Below are 11,019 nucleotides of genomic sequence, written 5' to 3' on the forward strand. Positions count from 1 at the left end.
ATAGGGCCTAAAACTGAGTCTTGAGGTACACCAGAGGTGACGGGCAATAGACGAGAGCGGAATGATCTTAGTTGAATAAACTGGGAGCGGTCGAGGAGATATGATTTGAACCAGGCGAGCGGTGTGTCAGAGATGCCGAGAGAGGAAAGTCTGCTTAGAAGTACAGAGTGAGAAATGGTGTCGAAGGCTGAGCTCAGATCTAAAAGGACGAGAATGGTGAGAAGGCCAGAGTCAGCTCCGATTAGAAGATCGTTAGTGACTTTAAGTAAAGCAGTTTCTGTACTGTGACATGAGCGAAAACCAGATTGAAATCTCTCGTAAATATTATTATTAACCAGGTGTACATGAAGTTGAGCTGCAACCACTTTTTCAAGTATTTTAGAAATGAAGGGTAAATTGGAAATCGGACGGAGGTTGTTAAAGTTGTTAGGATCTAAAGAAGGTTTTTTGAATCAGTCTTGAATAAGGAGGGAACGATACCGGTGGTGAGAGAAGAGTGAATGATAGCAGAGATGAGTGGGAGTAGAGAAGAGAGGCAGGATTTCACAAGCACTGTAGGCATGGGGTCAAGATGACATTTGGCAGGCTTTGATTTACATATGAACTCGGAAATATCGGATAAATCGGGAAGATAAAAAGTGGAAAACGACTCAAAAAGGAGAAAAGGTTCTGGAGAGGAGGTAGACACAACATTAGATCTGAGTTGCTGGTGGATGGTATTCATTTTCGTAGTCCAGAACAGCATCAAGGAGTTGCAGGTTTCAGAGGAATAGAAGTGTGGTGGTAAAGCGTTGGGGGGTTGAATTAGTTTGTTGGGAACTGAAAACAGAGTCCTTGCATTACCCTAATAAGACCTGATAATACCAGAGTAGAAGCTTTGTTTGGCCTTGCTGATGGAGTCTTTATACTGAAGTACATGGTATTTATAGATTTCTGAATCAACAGTTAAACTAGATTTCTTATATTTACGCTCTAGCTGCCGAGCTTTGGCCTTCAAAGCTCAGAGGTCAGAGGTAAACCAGGGAGCAAAGGAAACAGAGTGGGTTTTTACAGGAGCCAGAGAATCAAGGACAATGTGTAGACAATTATTATAATATAACAACAAATCATCAGGAGTAGAATAGAAGTCCGGAATCTGAACATTGTCCAAACTGGTAGTGAGAATGTCCATATCAATGTTGTTGATGTTGCGGAACGAGATGAGACGGGTTGGCTTGGTAGAAGAGCAGCAGAGAGTGAGGTTAAATGAAAGGAGGAAGTGGTCAGTTATGGGGATTTCAGCAGCAGAAAGATTCGAGGGAGAAAGACCAGAACAGCAGACCAAGTCCAGGGTGTGTCCTTTAGAGTGAATGGCAAAGTCGATAAATTGTTTAAATTCAGAGCCTTCGAGACAAGAGGAAAAGTCTCTGGTGAGCAGACGGTCATTATTATTCATATGAATGTTGAAATTTCCCACCAAGATCACATTTGGGGAGAGAGATGAAAGATGGGTTAGTAGATTAGCAAAGTCACTGAGGAAGACAGGGTTAGGTTTAGGGGGGCGGTATACAGTAGCTATGATGGTGGGAATGGGTCCAGTCAGCTCACATGCAAGGCACTCAAGGGAACTAAAGGTATCAAGATTAACTGGCAGGACATTCAAGTGCTGGCGAAAGAAGATCGTGAGACCACCCCCACGACCTATGCAGCGAGGTTTAGAAAGGTAAACAAACCCCGGAGGAGTGGATTCATTTAGCTGAGAAAAGTCATCCGGTTGTTGTCAGGTTTCAGTTTAGCAGAAAAACTAAAACTTACGGTCAGATAGGAGGTCTTGGATGAGAGGCCCCTTATTTGTCAGTGAGCGAATGTTTAGAAGACAGAAGTTGAGTGGAGTATTTTCTTTTTTGCTAATCGCGGTCGGCGCCCTGGGCAGGTGGGCTAGAGATTGGTGGTTGACAGCCCGATCAGGGTTCCTGCGAGGGCGGCGAGTAGCAGACCAAAACAATTTCGTTCCATTGGAGTTATGGAAAATCCAGCGGGACCCGCGATGGATGTATCTCCGGCGAGGCTGGAAAGTGATGTCTGGGTGGTAGTGGAGCTCCGCCGGCGACGGGAGCGACAGCTGCCCGCGAAGGTGCAGGAGCTCAGCGGCTGTATAGCGGAGCAGACCAGCCATAGGATGCCACATCTTCGATTATGTGGAGGAAAAGGAGCCGAGCCAGCCGGAGCGACGAACAGGTAGGCTAAAATAGCTCAAACAGTTAAGCTAGTGCAGCTCACTGAGAAGACGACGTCAGAGCACATTCAGCTGAAATAGCAGATGTTGAGGACAAGCGTTGCAAATCAATCCCTGGCAGAGATCGATCTGGTCCTGAGTGTGAATGTCCTTGTTAATCCAAATCTGAATCCAAATAATCTAAAATGTACCGGTGAGTAGCGGTAGCCAGGCGCACCAGCGTTCACTCAAGCCGGAACCCAATTGATATTGATATGATAGTGGTTAAAAGATATAGTAAGGCTATTATAGAACCGTTTACGTACATCTGTAATTTATCATTTCAAACTAGTCGATTTCCAGACAGAATGAAAATAGCAAAAGTTATACCTCTATACAAATCTGGCAACAAACACCATTTCATAAACTACAGGCCGGTCTCTTTACTACCTCAATTCTCAGAAATTCTTGAAAAACTGTTTAACAACCAACTGGAAAAATTTATAGATAAACATAAACTACTCACTGAGAGTACGGATCAAGCAGAATTCAATAGAATACATCACAAATTCCATAGACAAAAAGCAATATGTGGCTGGGTTATTCAAAGACTTGACAAAGGCATTTGACACTATAGATCACAATATATTAATAAGAAAACTGGAACGTTATGCTGTCAAAGGGGTAGTTTTAAATTGGGTCCTGAATTATTTAAGTAAGCAGTTTGTGAAATTAAATGGTGGTTGCTCCTTACGTATGGACATTGCTTGTGGTGTACCCCAAGGCTCAGTTTTGGGCCCAAAATTCTTCAACTTAAACATTAACAACATCTGTAAAGTGTCCAAAGTATTAAAAATGGTTCTCTTTGCTGACGATACAAACATCTTCTGCTCTGGTGATGATCTGCAGAATTTATTGGAGGATATGACTAATGAAATAAGTAAAGTGAAGTTCTGGTTTGATAAAAACAAATTATCATTAAATTTGAATAAAACTAAAATGATGTTATTTGGAAATAGTACTTTAAATACAATGCTAAGATTAAACTAAATGGTGCTGATATTGAAAGAGTCAGGGAAAATAAATTTCTGGGGGTAATAATAGATGAAAAACTGGAGTGCTCACGTAAGATATATTCATTCCAAAGTATCACGAAGCATTGCAATACTAAACAAGGCAAAGCAGGTATCACACGGGACATCACTTCATATTCTCTACTGTTCACTGGTTTCACCATACTTAAGCTTTTGTGCAGAGGTCTGGGGCAACAACTATTAAACCACATTACTTTCACTTTTTACTCTTCAACAAAAAAAGCAGTTCGAATCATCCACAATGCAGGTTATAGGGAACATACAAACGCACTATTTTTGCAGTCTGAAATATTGAAACTTGCTGATCTAGTGAAATTCCAAACAGCACAAATTATATTCAAAGCAAAAAATAAGGAACTGCCAGATTATATTCAGAGTAAGTTATAATTTAAGGGGTTTTTGTAACTTCAAAACAGGGAAGGTACGTACAACAGGAAAAAGCTTTTGTGTTTCTGTGCATGGAGTGAAGCTGTGGAACAGTTTGAATATGAAATTGAAGCAATATCCAAACATAAAACAGTTCAAAAAGAGTTATAAAGATATGATCTTCTTGAGCTATAAAGAAAAGGGAAAATGTTGAAATTAAGTGAATGTCGCTATTTAGAAAACTTCATGATGTGATATTATAGTATATATTATATCAGAAATCTGTTCACTATTTTTATTACAGATTATATCAGTAAGTGACTAAATATTGACTGATAACTTATGGCAAAGGGGTGGGATTAAATAAGTGTGTACTTCTTCCCTCTCCCTTTCGACATGTAACTGAATCAGAACAGAAGCAATATTGAAATGTATTAACTTTATTTTGTATAGTATTTTTTTCTCAGATTTTCTTTGCTAAATGTACCTGTATATTGTTTACATGATTGAAAGAAATTAACAAACAGGCCCAAATACAGGAGAAGGACAGCTGAGAGTGGAAAAAAAATCACAAAAATAAATACTGCCAGATTTTCAACTTCGGTCTACAAGAAAATAAGAAGATCATGGGATTAGCCTCGATTGCACTTTGGACCTATTGACGGAATGCGCTCCGTCCCTTCATGCATGTACACTTTCAATTTCTGGTTGGGCTGCTTGGGTACAAAGTAAGTTTCATCATCAGATGATGAGCTTCATGTAAACATCTGCATGGAAACTGGATGCCTGGACTTCTCTGCTTACTTAGACCAAACCAAACCCTGAATTATGTTGGAAAATATGTGATGTTTTATGAAGGATCACATAAGAAACAACATTTTTTAGTTGTTTTTGAAACTAAAAAAACTATTCAAAAAGTTTTAAATAGTTTAGAAAGGACTTTTACATTTTCATAATATTCATGGCTGTGTGGTAAAGCTGACATTATCTCACTTGTAATGGTTCAGATTGGACACTGTGACTGGCCGGTTCTGTGCTCCAGGCCACATGTTTGATACCCCTGGACCCATGCAACGAAGTATAAAAAACCGTGTCCACACTTTGGCCTGTGAAGAGTGAAAGCAGATATACGGCGTGATATCGAGCCAAATGCTTCAAAGTGTTCCTTGATGATGTGATAAAGAAGTGGCGTTCCTCCTCCAACCACAAACAGGAAGCTCATGAAGCGAGCAGTGTCAGTGCTTGTACGACACTCACCACGAGACCTCTGAGCAGGATGGCTGCAGTCGCACAGCTCTGCTTCTCCCTGCTGTTCACTCTCATCAGCAACATTCATGCAGAAGAATTTATCGCCATAAGAGAAGAAGGAGAGTCTTTACAGTTCAAGCTCCCAGATCAAAACAGCTCCTGCATCACCTCCAGACGTGTTGGTGAAGATACTCTGGTCCTGTGGAACATCTCTGACCCCTGGAACAGAAACTTCACAGTACATGAAGACCTGACAGGACGACTCTCATTTCCTGAGACATTTCATGGTTCTCCTTCATTTACTCTCAACAACCTGACCCACTCAGACTCTGGACTGTACCAAGAAGTGTGCTGGACTCAGGGCAGCGTGACATATGAGAGAAACATCAGCCTGACTGTGTGTAAGACAGTAAGGAGGGAAGATATCAGAAGTCCTGAAGACACTGTAGACGTACAATGTAAAGGAGCAGGTGAGAATCTGACGGTGCGTTGGATCAGACATGACAGTAAGCGGCAACAAGCTGGGCCGAGTCGTTTTGAAGACAGAACAATTTTGAAGGTGAATGAAGTCCAAGAAAGTTTCCTGGAGGTGACAAACACATCACTTCTTCATGTCTTCAATGAAGAACATACTGTTTACACCTGCCTGGTGATGAACCAACAGCAGTGTGTGAGCACTTACTCTGTACATTTGATCAAAGAACCAAAGCTACGTTATGCTTCAGAGGGAGACACAGCTGTGCTGGAGTGTCCCTTCATGGACCCCATTCATGACCAGCCCCCAGTTTGGATGAAGAAAGCAGGTTTTAAGTCAGGTGACTGTTTGTCAGCAGAAAAATTTGTTCTGATCTACATTAAATTTACTAACATCTGCAGCAAAAAGTGTTTAATGTTAAAAAGCTGCTGGATTTACTGAAGAGGCACAGTGTCAGTTTTGTAACTGAAAGTTGTGAACAGGAATATTTTTGCAGCTAAATTTATGGCTTAGCCTGTGAGTTTGTAGTTACACTTATATGTGTCAAATAAATGTGAATAAGAAGTCTGTGGCACACAATTTATTGCTTTTCAAAAATGTCCTTTATGCACATTTTGACTGGGACGGCTCGTGATCTGAAGGTAAATAATGTTTTGTGCTCTTCAGCTCATTGTGCCGGTCACCTGTTCACATGCATTTAGTGTTTATAGGGTGGAACAGTTTGTAGTAATGCCACGCTCCTCTTGATGAATCTGCACCTGAGTCCTAATCCTCAGACCCTTTGCTCAGCAAATTCTACCCAAAGAGTTATTTGTGATATAAACAGCATGTTGATTTTTCTTCAGCCTCCTCATTTTTCTTGTTTGGAAATCAGCAAAGGGCATTATTACTGCAAACTGATTATATCGAGCCTTAAACACACCTGACTTTATATAAATGTGCGTTCTTCATGCAAAGCAACAACTCAACAAGAAGCAGTTTTTATTCCAGCAGTGTGATGTTCAGAGTTCAACAGTGAGCTTAGAAACTGTTAAAACTCCAAATATGACAGCAGGTTTTGGCATGAATAGGAAAATACAGTTAAAATAAACATTTGCATGATCTGTGCCACTTTATTTATTGTGTTAATGGTTTTCATGAATGGAGGCCCGCTGCAGTGAATTATGGAACAGCATCTTCTCATCTTCTGTTAAATTAGATTTAGATATTTTTATTTCAGAAATGATTCCTAACAAAAATGGAGAATATAAAAACACAATCAAAGCAGTAACGTCCATATTATGAAGTGTTTGCTGTATCAGACAATCATGTTTATTCACAACAATGAAAACAATATAGTGCAGATGAACATGGTGCTGTAATGAATCTGCTCTTAAACACAATAACAAAATACATTTTCCAAGAGAGATGATAATGATTCACATCAGAGTGAAGAACGAATACATTTACAACTGGTTTCTAACATTTATTATAGATCGAACTGATCACTGATAGAAACAGAAGAATATTCAAAATGATACTCTGAGAGATACATGAATGAGATATGGATAAACATCAAATCACATAAAACAAAAAAGCACATAATCATTATAACTGAAATAAAATATGAGCAGAAATAAACAAGAATTAAGTCGAAAGATAGAAAAAGGCAAAATGTTTAAAATATATAATCATATAAGAGACTGAACCGTCCAGTCAGGTCACAGATTCATATCTACAATAATATTTTTGTTTGTTTTTGTTTTGATTTCTTCACTTCTATGTATTATTATTATTATTACTATTATTATTATTATTATTATAAGCATATTAAGTGTGTGTCTGAGCTGAAAGCTGCTCTCCTCTCCTGGTTTTCTGTGTCACACAGACCACAACAACACAAAGCATCACCTGCAGACTGCTGAGCAGTATCCACCTGACTCTGTAGAAGGTCGAGTAAACCCCAAAGGGCTCTCTGTAGATCAGAACAAATTTTTCTGCTGACACACACTCATCACCTGACTTAAAACCTGCACACACATACTCTCCTGCATCTTCCAGTGAGACATTAGAGATTATCAGGCTGCCATTGGAACAAGTGATTCTATTGTCACTGCAGAACACATCATTGAACACAATGTTACCTTCTGTTTGGATCAACTTAAAGAACATAGAGCCCAAAGCACTATTTTTCCAATCATCAGAGCATCTCATAGTGACTTCATCTCCCTCTGAGAAAACCTTTACTGCAGGTGGACCAAGTTTAGGGCACACCAAAAGCTCGTACTCATGTTTTACTGTTTCACCTACACAGTAGTAGAAACCTGAATCACTTAACATTAGTGATGGAAATACCAGCGAGAAGTTTCGACCAATTTCTTCAGCAGTTTTGTAGGGAAATACTTCCTTCATCCAAACTGGGGGCTGGTCATGAATGGGGTCCATGAAGGGACACTCCAGCACAGCTGTGTCTCCCTCTGAAGCATAACGTCGCTTTATTTCTTTGGTCAAACGTACAGAGTAAGTGCTCACACACTGCTGTTGGTTCATCACCAGGCAGATGTAAACAGTTTGTTGTTCATTGAAGACATGAAGAAGTGATGTGTTTGTCACCTCCAGGAAACTTTCTTGGACTTTATTCACCTTCAAAATTGTTCTGTCTTCAAATCTATTCCGCATGTCTTGTTGCCACTCCCCGTAATGTCTGATCCAACGCACCGTCAGATTCTCACCTGCTCCTTTACATTGTACGTCTACAGTGTCTTCAGGACTTATGATAGATTCTTGCCCCCTTACTGTCTTACACACAGTCAGGCTGATGTTTCTCTCATATGTCACGCTGCCCTGAGTCCAGCACACTTCTTGGTACAGTCCAGAGTCTGAGTGGGTCAGGTTGTTGAGAGTAAATGAAGGAGAACCATGAAATGTCTCAGGAAATGAGAGTCGTCCTGTCAGGTCTTCATGTACTGTGAAGTTTCTGTTCCAGGGGTCAGAGATGTTCCACAGGACCAGAGTATCTTCACCAACACGTCTGGAGGTGATGCAGGAGCTGTTTTGATCTGGGAGCTTGAACTGTAAAGAGTCTCCTTCTTCTCTTATGGCGATAAATTCTTCTGCATGAATGTTGCTGATGAGAGTGAACAGCAGGGAGAAGCAGAGCTGTGCGACTGCAGCCATCCTGCTCAGAGGTCTCGTGGTGAGTGTCGTACAAGCACTGACACTGCTCGCTTCATGAGCTTCCTGTTTGTGGTTGGAGGAGGAACGCCACTTCTTTATCACATCATCAAGGAACACTTTGAAGCATTTGGCTCGATATCACGCCGTATATCTGCTTTCACTCTTCACAGGCCAAAGTGTGGACACGTTTTTTTATACTTCGTTGCATGGGTCCAGGGGTATCAAACATGTGGCCTGGAGCACAGAACCGGCCAGTCACAGTGTCCAATCTGAACCATTACAAGTGAGATAATGTCAGCTTTACCACACAGCCATGAATATTATGAAAATGTAAAAGTCCTTTCTAAACTATTTAAAACTTTTTGAATAGTTTTTTAGTTTCAAAAACAACTAAAAAATGTTGTTTCTTATGTGATCCTTCATAAAACATCACATATTTTCCAACATAATTCAGGGTTTGGTTTGGTCTAAGTAAGCAGAGAAGTCCAGGCATCCAGTTTCCATGCAGATGTTTACATGAAGCTCATCATCTGATGATGAAACTTACTTTGTACCCAAGCAGCCCAACCAGAAATTGAAAGTGTACATGCATCAAGGGACGGAGCGCATCCCGTCAATAGGTCCAAAGTGCAATCGAGGCTAATCCCATGATCTTCTTATTTTCTTGTAGACCGAAGTTGAAAATCTGGCAGTATTTATTTTTGTGATTTTTTTCCACTCTCAGCTGTCCTTCTCCTGTATTTGGGCCTGTTTGTTAATTTCTTTCAATCATGTAAACAATATACAGGTACATTTAGCAAAGAAAATCTGAGAAAAACATACTATACAAAATAAAGTTAATACATTTCAATATTGCTTCTGTTCTGATTCAGTTACATGTCGAAAGGGAGAGGGAAGAAGTACACACTTATTTAATCCCACCCCTTTGCCATAAGTTATCAGTCAATATTTAGTCACTTACTGATATAATCTGTAATAAAAATAGTGAACAGATTTCTGATATAATATATACTATAATATCACATCATGAAGTTTTCTAAATAGCGACATTCACTTAATTTCAACATTTTCCCTTTTCTTTATAGCTCAAGAAGATCATATCTTTATAACTCTTTTTGAACTGTTTTATGTTTGGATATTGCTTCAATTTCATATTCAAACTGTTCCACAGCTTCACTCCATGCACAGAAACACAAAAGCTTCTTCCTGTTGTACGTACCTTCCCTGTTTTGAGTTACAAAAACCCCTTAAATTATAACTTACTCTGAATATAATCTGGCAGTTCCTTATTTTTTGCTTTGAATATAATTTGTGCTGTTTGGAATTTCACTAGATCAGCAAGTTTCAATATTTCAGACTGCAAAAATAGTGAGTTTGTATGTTCCCTGTAACCTGCATTGTGGATGATTCGAACTGCTTTTTTTGTTGAAGAGTAAAAAGTGAAAGTAATGTGGTTTAATAGTTGTTGCCCCAGACCTCTGCACAAAAGCTTAAGTATGGTGAAACCAGTGAACAGTAGAGAATATGAAGTGATGTCCCGTGTGATACCTGCTTTGCCTTGTTTAGTATTGCAATGCTTCGTGATGCTTTGGAATGAATATATCTTACGTGAGCACTCCAGTTTTTCATCTATTATTACCCCCAGAAATTTATTTTCCCTGACTCTTTCAATATCAACACCATTTAGTTTAATCTTAGCATTGTATTTAAAGTACTATTTCCAAATAACATCATTTTAGTTTTTTTCAAATTTAATGATAATTTGTTTTTATCAAGCCAGAACTTCACTTTACTTATTTCATTAGTCATATCCTCCAATAAATTCTGCAGATCATCACCAGAGCAGAAGATGTTTGTATCGTCAGCAAAGAGAACCATTTTTAATACTTTGGACACTTTACAGATGTTGTTAATGTTTAAGTTGAAGAATTTTGGGCCCAAAACTGAGCCTTGGGGTACACCACAAGCAATGTCCATACATAAGACGCAACCACCATTTAATTTCACAAACTGCTTACTTAAATAATTCAGGACCCAATTTAAAACTACCCCTTTGACAGCATAACGTTCCAGTTTTCTTATTAATATATTGTGATCTATAGTGTCAAATGCCTTTGTCAAGTCTTTGAATAACCCAGCCACATATTGCTTTTTGTCTAAGAAATTTGTGATGTATTCTATTGAATTCTGCTTGATCCGTACTCTCAGTGAGTAGTTTATGTTTATCTATAAATTTTTCCAGTTGGTTGTTAAACAGGTTTTCAAGAATTTCTGAGAATTGAGGTAGTAAAGAGACCGGCCTGTAGTTTATGAAATGGTGTTTGTTGCCAGATTTGTATAGAGGTATAACTTTTGCTATTTTCATTCTGTCTGGAAATCGACTAGTTTGAAATGATAAATTACAGATGTACGTAAACGGTTTTATAATAGCCTTACTATATCTTTTAACCACTATCATATCAATATCAATTGGGTTCCGGCTTGAG

The 11,019-nt window shown here is 39.1% G+C and overlaps 1 protein-coding gene across 1 annotated transcript; it reads right to left on the reverse strand.

Moving 5' to 3' along the window:
• Nucleotides 1–1,917: 1,917 nt before the first annotated feature.
• LOC148099800 (uncharacterized) lies at nt 1,918–8,533 on the reverse strand. Its single transcript, XM_087851402.1, has 2 exons — nt 7,268–8,533; nt 1,918–2,130 (listed from the first exon to the last, which is right to left on the reverse strand). The coding sequence occupies exons 1-2, from the start codon at nt 8,531–8,533 to the stop codon at nt 1,918–1,920; spliced, it is 1,479 nt and encodes a 492-aa protein (XP_087707528.1).
• Nucleotides 8,534–11,019: the final 2,486 nt, after the last annotated feature.

The sequence above is a fragment of the Neolamprologus brichardi genome, chromosome 14, assembly GCF_056152115.1.
Source record: "Neolamprologus brichardi isolate AB-2024 chromosome 14, ASM5615211v1, whole genome shotgun sequence".
In the NCBI taxonomy this organism is placed as follows: domain Eukaryota; kingdom Metazoa; phylum Chordata; class Actinopteri; order Cichliformes; family Cichlidae; genus Neolamprologus; species Neolamprologus brichardi.

Excerpts from the sequence above, each read along its gene's own strand:
- LOC148099800 (XM_087851402.1), bottom strand. The coding sequence starts at position 8,533 with ATGGCTGCAGTCGCACAGCTCTGCTTCTCCCTGCTGTTCACTCTCATC. Across the intron at positions 2,131-7,267 it reads TACTGCTCAGCAGTCTGCAG|CCGCTGAGCTCCTGCACCTT; the intron begins GTGATGCTTTGT and ends TCCGCTATACAG.